The sequence below is a fragment of the Gavia stellata genome, unplaced genomic scaffold, assembly GCF_030936135.1.
Source record: "Gavia stellata isolate bGavSte3 unplaced genomic scaffold, bGavSte3.hap2 HAP2_SCAFFOLD_44, whole genome shotgun sequence".
Lineage (NCBI taxonomy): Eukaryota > Metazoa > Chordata > Aves > Gaviiformes > Gaviidae > Gavia > Gavia stellata.
In genome coordinates, this window is record NW_026777121.1 from 84810 (window position 1) to 96010 (window position 11201).

The 11201-nt window shown below is 44.7% G+C and overlaps 1 protein-coding gene across 1 annotated transcript in view; it reads right to left on the reverse strand.

The window, feature by feature from the left end:
• Window positions 1-11201, reverse strand: part of LOC132321748 (acrosin-like) — a 90682-nt gene extending 79481 nt beyond the window's left edge. Inside the window, 3 exon segments of the mRNA XM_059835187.1 lie at window positions 10624-10731; window positions 10733-10823; window positions 11140-11201. Coding sequence (XP_059691170.1) covers window positions 10624-10731; window positions 10733-10823; window positions 11140-11201 — 261 coding nt within the window.

The following is an 11201-nucleotide window of genomic DNA, read 5'->3' on the forward strand; positions in this document are numbered from 1 at the left end:
TATAGATACTAGGAATCACTCAGATTTTTGCGTTTGTAATTTCACTGAAATCATGGGACGTGATTTTTTTTTCTTATTTGACTCCAGTCACACCTCACCAGCTCTTGCAATCTAATTATACATCAATTCAGGAACTGTTGCCTACACCCATTGGATTGAATCTCACTTTAGTGAAACAATTGCTACAACACCAGGATTTAATCAAAATTTTGAAAAAGGTCAAGGAAAATGGACAAAGAACTTGAATAACCGTTCATCACAACGTAGAAGAAATACACCGTGTTTTAGGGAGGGTGGAAAAGGATGCGGAACATAAATGGCGGGACACTTTTCGGGTGGTCACCTACTGCTACAGGCATCCTAAATAAGTTATGCCACCCTATCGTTGTTCTCCTGATATTGATTTTTAATCAGTCTTGTTTTATCAAGAATATATTATAAACTGGAGGATGATGAATCGATTAACTCGTTTGGCATCTATACTTGATGCACATAATCTACTTAACTGATTAAAATCAAACTATTGAAATCATTTTCAAAACTTTCAAAGGGGGGAATTGTTGTAAATACTCTGATTTTTAAAAAAATAATCACAATATGATCATGTAGAAAGTTTAAATTTGATTAATAAATAAAATAAATAAAATAATAAAATACAAATGCGTAAGTTAGGATTCTTAAGTTAGAAACAATAACCATAGGAACCTCACCAGGGAGTCGCTCTTCTGTACTAAGGAACCAACAGTGACGAGATGGAACGATGAAGAATCGAATAGAAAAGTCTTGTCTGAGTCCTGTGACAATGTGACCTGATATGCACCAGTGATGCGGCTTGGAAAATTCCCTACCTTTCCCATCTTGATTCAAAGATCAAGAATGCCAATCAATAAATATTAATAGAAATAACCACTGATTAATTTAAGTATGGATATTGAGAGAATAGTATAATCCAGAGAGCGATTACTAAAAAATTAAATTATATAGTCTGTATGAAGGTAACTAGGTACGATTTAGCTGTGATTTGATCATAAACTAACCGTTGAACAATGTAGCATTGCGAATAGGTAGAATTTGCCTGTCAAGAGAATGATAAGCTGTAGGCCTGGTCAGTAAACCAAGGAAAACTTAAGAAGATTCCAAGAATGGAATTTTGCAACCAAGCTGAGCATGCGCAAAGACGGGGTTCAACTAGAGGACACCATGAGGAAGACTATGGACGACCACCAGAGGACCTTAGATGACCACCTGCGTACCTGAAGGCGCATGCGTCACGAGCATTTACATAGACTGACGAGTTCTCAGAAACTCTATGAATATGTTAACTGTTTCTTGGAAATATGATGAATATGTATCCTTTGATTGTACACAACTTCTGTAGCAGAGAAACTAAACATGCACGCTAGGTGGAGTGATCCCCTGTGCGTCCAGCGCTGCACTAAAGAAGTGCCTGCTCACCTACATACATTGTGTAGATGAGTTTTTATATTACAGATTTGTAACAGTTATCACAAAAAACCAAGCATACTTAACTGCTTCATCCATCAAAATACATTCAAGAAGCTTGGGCCAAATCCCATCCACTCCACAGAACCAGAAACCTATAGATGCCAACAAATGCTGATATGACTACCCGCTTCACAAGTCAATTCCTTCTATGTCTGACTATACACGTTCGGTTCCATTTTTTGGAGAGAAAGTACTGTTAGGTGGCACACATACTGAATTCCCTTCCCAAACAAACATTTGGCTCGCGGTATTTGAGAGCTCCCAGCTCGCCTGATTCCTCTTTTTCACAGGAGGCATTACTTGTCTGTACCATGGGAGTTGCTTCCTCCAGGGTGTATCTGAAAGGGAGCACTCTAGCAGGTCTGCAGGCATATCTAAACTATACAGGGAGTCACGCTGCCAAGAAACCAAAACCAGTTTTAGAACCAATAAAGCCACCATCAGCTATCTAGTTTTCAGAACATGAACAAGTGCCATGGTACAGCCCTAGGCTGATTGCATCTGGTCCACACATTTCTGCATGGCTCACACTAACAAAGGAGCTTTGTGTTCCCACAGGATGGTATGCAAGATTTGTTGAGAACACTGCCTACCTTCACACTGTAAAAGCAGATACAAAAATAGGTTCAGCTCTTCTGCTGGTTTCCCTTTGCCTCTTTTTAAGCTGATGCAGTTCCTGATTTTTAATCAGCACCGCTGTTACCGCACGCTCTGTATATTGCAGATTCACGCTGCGCTCTCCCCCCAGACAGAGGTAGTCTTTGCTGTGAAAAACTGTAGCACAGCCCTCAGTTTTCACCTTTGGATAGAGCCACTCTTGAAAGCAACAAAGGGTTCTTGTACAGAAAGAACATTTTTGAAACAGGTGAAAGAAAGGCAAGGAAAAAAAGAAAAGAAAAAAGACTTCCGCGTCTCTTGAACACAGTTCAAATCAAGAACAGGGTAGAAAATCCGCCCAATAAACAGCGATAAGGAATAATATTAGAATAAGATTTTTGCAACAAGTCACAAAAACTTATTTCTATCATTAGAAGACATCATTATACCTATGCCCAGTTTCAGCTAAGCCAACTTACAAGGCAGGTTGCATTGTTACAACTTCTAGTTCGCAATAAAAGACTATCCGATGTGTCTTTTCTACCCTCTTTTTTTCTTCAATCTTGCAGTTAGATAGAAGACACTAGAAACAGTGCTTGACCATTTCCCTTATAGTGAAGCAGTAACTGCAAGTAAAGGTCACATTTTATTTACTAGAACCAGAACTTCACTCCAGCATCTCTTCAACAAGTGTTGTTGACTCTAAAGCTTAGGAACATACAGGAAACAGGCTAATCAAAACACTTACTTAGGTAATAGCTGTCCAAGATGCTGTGACAACAGACAGTCTTTCACCTTAGTGAGTATTTCTATCTTTTCCTCAAGTTTATAACAGTTTTACATTAAACTAACAAATTCTAGCAACAGAGAGAGGCATCGATTTAGGAAATAGCTCTTGCAAAACTTTTTTTTTGGTTATTTTGTGCATAGTGCAAACAACGTTAATTTCAAGAAATGGTTGAAATTTGGATTACGTAAGCAATACCTACTGAGTAACTACTTCACTGTATAGTACAAAAAAGATTAAATCCCTTCTTGACATTCTAGCTGAACTTCCCAGATGACTCACTGTAAAAAAAATAACATGCTTCCTTAAAAAGGGACTGATGAGAGATACTCGAGAAATGTTGGAAAACTTTCTATATTGGCATTTCCTCTATCAAAGGCTGGACAGCATGAGCAATAAGTTACGCACTGGATGCTAAAAATCTTAACTGCCACTTTGTCAAGGGCAAGACTCTGCTGTCCTTTGTTTCACTGCACACCTTTGACAAGTGATTGACTCCATTTTCTCTGTACCTTCCTACTGGCTATTCCTATCTGCAACTAGGATCTTCCATGAGCTCTCTCTTCTTAAGGCTGAAGAAACCCGGTCTCTCCTCATACATCGTGTGCTCCCAAACCATCTTGGTGGCCCTCCGTCGGACTCGCTCCACTACATCAACCTCTCTCGTTTTGGGGAGCCCAAAACTGGGCGCAAGCTGGCTCACTGGACACAGCACTCCAAACGCTGTCTCACAAGTACCACTAGAGCTGAAGGATCACTTTCCCAGACCTGCTGGCTACACTCTTGCTAGCACAGCCCAGGATGCAGTTTGCCTTTTTTTGCCTCAAGAATACATTGCTGACTCATGTTCAATTCTTGGCTACCTGAATCCCAAAATCTTTTTCTGTAAGTTACACAAAAGCATTCAGACAATAATTCTCCACTGAAACACAACATCAATCTGTGTTTTCAGCTTTCGGCAAGCTTTTCTTTCAACACATTTTTCATTAAGGAGATGAAACGTGGCCAGCACAACCACAAGTTTGGGGGGTTTTTTTAGGGTTGGGGAGGTGGAACAAGACGACAGGGAGTGTTTTAAAGTATTTGGAAGGAAAGGAAAAATAGCATCTTCAGCCCTTTCAAATGTACAAGATACAATCCTAGATCATCCCACCTCCATCATACTGATCATCCCTCCCAAAACAAAGGATCGTTCACATGGAGTAGTTCACCTCTGCTCCAGCAGCAAACACACTCATCACTAAGTGACAACACTTCTCCTTCCTCTCTCTCTCTCTCTCTCGCACTTGGGTTCCACCAGTTACAATCAGACAACCAGCTAGATTCTGCCCAAGAATTAAGATCTTTCCCTTCCACTCCTACGGAAACTTTTCAATTCAGTTTAGCAAGCAAAATGCCCACAAAAGGCACTGCATGACATCTATCAGATGGCTGCCCTGTCAGGAAAACCTAACCATTCTGAAAGCCCTCATCTTGTAATCATTCTCCTTAATGCCAGGAAAACACTTTACCTCCTCACCTTCAAATCAGAAAGGGATCAAAGGGGCATTTTAAAAAAGTGTAATTAAGACTAAAAACATTCAACAACAGCTTGACAGCTCTGAACATTCACCCCAAAAAACTGAATTATGCGACTTGTCCCATATTGTTACCTGTAATTTCGTATCCATATGCAGCCAGCTGTCCAGCCATATATGCACCATCTGAATTATTGTGAGAACATCCCCATGTACGAATCCACATTTTCTGAGCACCAGGAATAACGCTGTTAAGGAAAAATTAACGAAGAAGTTAAAAGATGAACAAGCTTCCCCATCAGGCCCACTGAACAGACTCAATTAATTGTAGTTCTTCAACTATAAAATAAGCAACACAAACAGTAACAACTCCAAAACAGGCAGGGAAAAACATTATAATTATGCGAGTTTAGTGGAGCGGGTAATAGATCTGGCTGGGATAGAGTTAACTTTCTCCACAGCAACCCGTATGATGCTGTGTTGTGTATTTATGACTCAAACAGTGGTGATAACACACCTGTGGTTTAGCTATTGTGGAACAGTGCTTGCACAGCATCAAAACCTCCTGTTGCCCACCGTGCTCCACCCCGCCACAAGCAGGCTGGAGATGGACAAGAGGCTGGGAGGGAACATGGACAGAATAGCTGACCCAAACTGACCAAAAGGATAATCCACACCAGATGACATCATGCTCAGCAATAAAAACTGGTAGTTTGGTCTTCCCAAACTAACCATTGTTCTGAGACTGATTGGGCATCAGTCTGCTTGTGGGAGGTGGTGAGCAATTGCTTTTGCATCCCTTGAAGTTTATCCTTACTCTTGCCTTCACTTAAACTGCCTTTACCTCAACCCACAAGTTTTCTCGCTTTTGCTCTTCCAGTTAGCTCCCTCAGCCTACTGAGAGGAGGGCTGAGCAAGTGGCTGGGTGGCTGCTCAGTTGTTGGCCAGGGTCAAGCCACCACAAGTGGCAAGAAAAGAGTTTTAGAACGGAGAATGTACAAGAGCTGTAGGATAAGAAGAGATTCAGTACGCTGCAGTTGTATTTTAAAAAAACAAACCAAACAACTCACTTTCTGAAAATTATCATTTAACAAGGGACCTTCAAGTGACTGCACTGAAATGAGGCCACCAGCAAACAAACTGTTAGAGCTAAACTGCGGCCTTTTGATATTACGGCACCCATTGACTGTAGTTCCCTCCATACAAGGCATCTTTATAAATTCTTAACTTAAGCCTGCCACCAGCCACACTAACGTCTGAAAGCTCATATCCCAACCTTTCTGGGCTACAGAAGCAGCATGGCAGATGTGCACCATGGAGCTGGCACACACAATGGTTTAAGAACCAACAAAAAATTCTGCAAGAAGCTCTCACTGAAACTCCTGGGATAAATGTGCCAATGAGCTAAAGATGCCAGTACAAGAACAACAGACATCCTGCAACACCATCCTTTGCCCTGCCCACATTTTTTTTTTTCCTCCCCCACGCTTCTTTTTTTAAAGCTACTTCCCCTAGCTAGAAACCACAAATTGTTGATGGCACATTAATGATCATTAGACGTGTGCAACACGTGTTGCACATATACAATGTATTTAGCATTCCTACTGTCTAAACAACGTACATTCAATGTGCATTCTTGGGTCAAAAACACTAAAATACAGCCTGTTAAATAACATACAGTATTCTCCTGAATACTTCGGAGAATGGAGTGCTAGCGTCAAGTACGTATAGGCCACCGGTTCAGCTGTACACACACTCCTGGCAGAATGGGCCTTCACATAAAGGTGGACTGTTATGCTTATAAAAATCTCTTTTGAACACTAATGAGAAACCAAAATCGAATTTCCTGCACATTCTAGACATACTTTATTTCCATCTTTATAATGCAGGGAAATTTCATCCACCAGCTCGAAATTAAGGGGGGGCAGGGGGAGGAGGAGCAGGGGGTGGCACCAACCAAAATCCAGATCTCTGAAATGCAGTAGAAACTAGAATCGATAACTGAGTTCATTTATACTTTGATCAATTCCACTGCAGCAGAAAGTTGATTCGGCTCCCAGGGGAATCACAAGAAGGAAAAACACAAAAGATACGTTCCATAGTTATTGCATACGATTTCCACTGAAATAAAACAGTAAGTTCAAAAGAAGTCTCACTGTATCACTTGCAGGAGGATGTACAAACAACAAGTACAGCCTTTGGAAATCCCAGGTTCCAGAAACCAGCTGGAAAGACTGAAGCAAGGAAGATGTACCCTTGGTGGAAGAGGGGCAGGTCAGGGAATACTTCAGCAAACTGGACATACCTAAGTCCCTGGGCCCTGATGGGATGCACCCACAAGAGAGAGATGGACATACTGGAGACAGTCCAACAAAGGGCCATGAAGATGGTTAAGGGACTGGAGCATCTCTCCTAAGAGGAGAGGCTGAGAGAGCTGGCACTGTTCAGCCTGCAAGAGAAAGGCTCGGGGGAAGCTCATCAATGGATATTAAATACCTGAAGGGAGGGTCCAAAGAGGACAGACACAGGCTCTTTTCAGCGGTGCCCAGTGACAGGCCAGGAGGCAACGGGCACAAACTGAAACACAGGGTCCCTCTGAACATCACGAAACACTTTTTGACTGTGAGGCTGACTGAGCGCTGGCACAGGTTGCCCAAGGAGGTGGTGGAATCTCCCTCTTTAGAGCTATTCAAAAACTAGCTAGGCACGGTCCTGGCCACCTGGCTGTAGGTGGCCCTGCTGAAGCAGGGGGTTTGGAGAAGATGACCTCCAGAGGTCCCCTCCAGCCTCAATCCTTTCGTGATTCTCAGAATTTTATTCTTATTTCTCATTCCAGATGGCACAAGGCTACTCCAGGACTGCATTTTGAAGAGCTCAGCTTCTATTTAGGTAATTAAGGCGAAGCAGACAATTTTTCAGAAATGTTTTACACATACAAGCTGAAGTAACAGGAACCATTTTTCCAGTCTGATTACTCCATTAATCAATATCTCAGTCATAACTGATTTCTAGAGAAAGTTTGTCTAGGGCAAGAAATCTGCCCAGGATTTATTGTTCATTATCACTACATTTTATCAACACTATTTTACTCATTTTTATCTTGTATTCAAATTTTACACTATGAGACAATGAGAACTTCCACCTTATTTTTAGAAGCTGACAGTGCACACAAGATACGAGCAAAGCAACAAGATAGGGTTGATGGAAGAATTTACCTGTCACTTGGGGGATCATCGTCTGCCTGAGTATTTTTTTGTGAATTGCGTTTTCGCACTTTTGGAAAAACATTCTTTCTTACAAACTGCCGATCACGTGGCTTCAAGTCTTCTGCTGACACAGTGTCTTCAATAGCTTCAAGCACTGGTTCACAGGCAGCAGGCATCTTCAAGAAGCATTAGAGAAGACTGGTATTAGCAAGCATTTGAATACAAAGCCAAGGCCTAGTATCTACTGCATATGTTCTCATAAAGAAAAGTCAGATGTATTTCTACATATACCTGCGACAGATCATATAGATGAGGGAAGGTGAGCACATAAAAACAATCAACTACCCAGAGATATTTCCTGAGGCCCTCTTCCCCCGAGATCTCAAACACAGCCAGGGAGAAAGCCACAAACCAGAGAGAGTTTTTTAATTTTTTTTTTAATAATCTGTACCTTGCCATCTTCTAACTCAAAAACCCTGCAGCTCCTCTGACGTGACATATCCAAGATACAAGTATTCTTAACCATGTCAGGCAGCACAGTGGAATACTGAGTTCATGTTATGCGATAGATATGCTTCCACTCACATCACAGAAGAATGAAAGACACAGCATTCAAGCGCCTCCTTCAGAGGTTGTTCTGGCTCTTTTATTTGTGTGCTGAAAACAGGTGCACAGTATTTCAATGTCTTCATAGTCCTTTTGAAAAGAAACCAAACTATTCCTAGAATTCCCGATCCCACAGGACTTTCATCTGAATTACTTCATCCATTAGGACAGCAAAAGAAAAATTCCTGTCCTCAGGTACAAGGTGTTAAACAACTACACCTAGCTAACATCAAATAGCCAATTACCATCTGGCTCATATAATACACGAGAAAATCATTACAATCTATTTATATTTTCCACAAGAAAGTAAATATACACGCATCTATAGCTCCCAGCAGATCTCAAGATCCAGATCGGTTTTCAGGAAAGGAAAAAAAAGTTATTTACTAAAGGAGCCTGTGAAAAACAAAACAAAGCTATGCATTAATTACACGCCTCACACTGTGCTGTGTGTAATTCTTCATCAGAATAATGTCTGATTTAGCATTGGAAACTTGGTTTTGTACATGTCTCAACAGTTTACTAAGGAAATCACACAGGGGCATTTCACACAGTTTACAGGGAAAACACAACACTTTCCTAACTGGCAGTGAAGAACAAAAGAAACAAGGCTTTCATTTCTTTAAAACCAGATTTCAGGAACAGAAATCTCAGGCTACTGGCAACACCTCAAAGTATTTTGTACACAACTGAATTACTCAAGGACATAAGAAGTTAAACACCTGTGCATTTTCCCCCGGTGTGAGTCCTTCAGTCCATCTTGCAAAGTACACTTCAAAATCAAACTTCATATAACTTTTATAACATTTAACTTAAAAAGGAATATGATGATGTCACAAAGAGGATGCATCTGACAAAGACATAGAAGCGTTTAGCATTCTTCTAGATCAAAAATCCCAGGATCGCTAAAAATGCCACAAAGGATGAACAAAAATAAAAAGCTGTGGAAAGTCTAGCAATAAAGAATACTGGGGGGGGGGGGGTGTGTGTGTGAGGCGACATCTCTTACACCACTTTATACTGTTGTAAATATTCTGATTTTTTACATCAAAATATGATTATATACTTTATACCACTAACAGTATGTACAAATAGGTAAAGTTATCTACTCAATACAGGGAAGGAAAAAAGGTTTTGATTTGTTGTTTTTTCTCTCTTCCAGAAAAATACCTGCTATAATGGAGCAGCTGCAAAACAAAGCAGCTTAGTTTATTTCCGTGGCCCCCAAAAGAACGAATACAGCCAAAAGAAAAGTCATACCTTCTGAAGCAAGGTCTAAATCCTCTTGGAGAATAATCCTGGGGAAAAAAAAGAACACAAAGCCATGGCAGGAACGAGCAGAACTAGCGGACAGAGAACCATGAGTTCGTGTTCTTGTCCAACAAGCATTCATGCCCCCTTTGCAGAAACGCGTTTCTTGCTCACTCTGACCTCCTTCAGACCGGGTACACACGCTGACTCGCTGACGGCACCCGACCCCCGGGCAGCAACCCGGCCGCCAGAACCTCTGGAGGCTCCCGCCAAAGGGGCCACCCCCCCCCGGCTTTAACGCGCAGCCCAGAGGAGGCCCCGCAGAGGACGGGAGCATCGCGCGGGGGGGGGTGGGGAGAAGGAGCGGGGGAGGGAGTGGGGGAGGGAGAGGGGGGAGAGAGTGGGGGGAGAGAGAGGGGGGAGAGAGTGGGGGGAGGGAGTGGGGGGAGGGAGGGGGGGAGAGAGTGGGGGGAGGGAGTGGGGGGAGAGAGTGGGGGGAGAGAGTGGGGAAGGGGAGAGAGTGGGGAAGGGGAGGGAGTGGGGAAGGGGAGGGAGTGGGGAAGGGGAGGGAGTGGGGAAGGGGAGGGAGTGGGGAAGGGGAGGGAGTGGGGAAGGGGAAGGGACCTCCACGGCGAGCCCCGGCTCTCACCCCGCCGGGCCCCGCACGCCCTCAGCAGGGCTCCGCCATCGCGGCCGCCGCGCCCCGCCTCAAGCCCCCGCGCGCGCGCAGCAGCGCCGCGACGGCGGTCGGCAGCGGCCAAACCGGTGCACGCGCTCTGGGACGCAGCCTCGCGAGAGAGAGCGCGGCTGCGCCGCCCGGCGGGGTGGGCAGCGGCAGCGGCGCGGCAGCGCGGGCCTGCCCGTCCCGCTGCGCGACCGCCGAGGGGTTTGTCCGCATGGTTAGCTGTGAAAATTGGCCATTTTATTGGAAGAACTGTCAGTTTTAGCACTTGCGTGCACTCGGAGGCTGCTAGGAAGCAGTGGCACAAGCCCAGCCTTCTCCTGAGCAGTCTGTCAGCTGGGCCCTGGAGTGCCCAGGCACGGGGCGTGCTGCAAGGGAACGGGACGGGACGGGAGTAGCACATGGTGCCGTGCACAGGGCACCTGCTAGTGCTGTGGGGATACCCCCATTCCCTGCTCCTCCTTATCTGGCCTCAGTGAAGAGGTGGGCTGCCGCGAGGACCCACTGTGGGCTGATGAGGGACCCTCCGCACAGATGCCCTGTGCCCGTTTTCCAGGGATGCTGGATGCCGATGATCCAGGAGGGGCCAGGTCGCTGGCTGGGCATCTGTGCCACCCACGACGCGTGACATGCCGTAGTGAGAAGCCATGGGCCGGAGCGCACAGGTCCCTCTGGAAACAGAAACTCCTTACTGTCCTGCTCGAGGGCTTGCTGCTCTTCAGGCTACGAGTCAGCCGTCTTCCCGCTCCACATGCCGTTGCGTGGACAGCAAGGCCAGGGAACCCCGTGGGGCGTGCGTGCATCCACCCCTGTTTCTGCTTTGTCCCCGCAGGCCAGTTGTGCCAGCAGCATGGGTGCTGGCAAGGAACTGAGGTTCCCAGGTGGGGTTCAGGAAGCTGTGGCGAGGCTCAAGGGAACGAGCAGGCACCCTCCAGTGACCCCCATAAGGGTTGCCCAAGTTCCCAGTCAGAGCCTCGGGCCACTTACCCACATGTGCTGTGTGCAGGCCAGCACAGGGCCAGCAGGACGAGGAGGGGGAGCAAATTCAT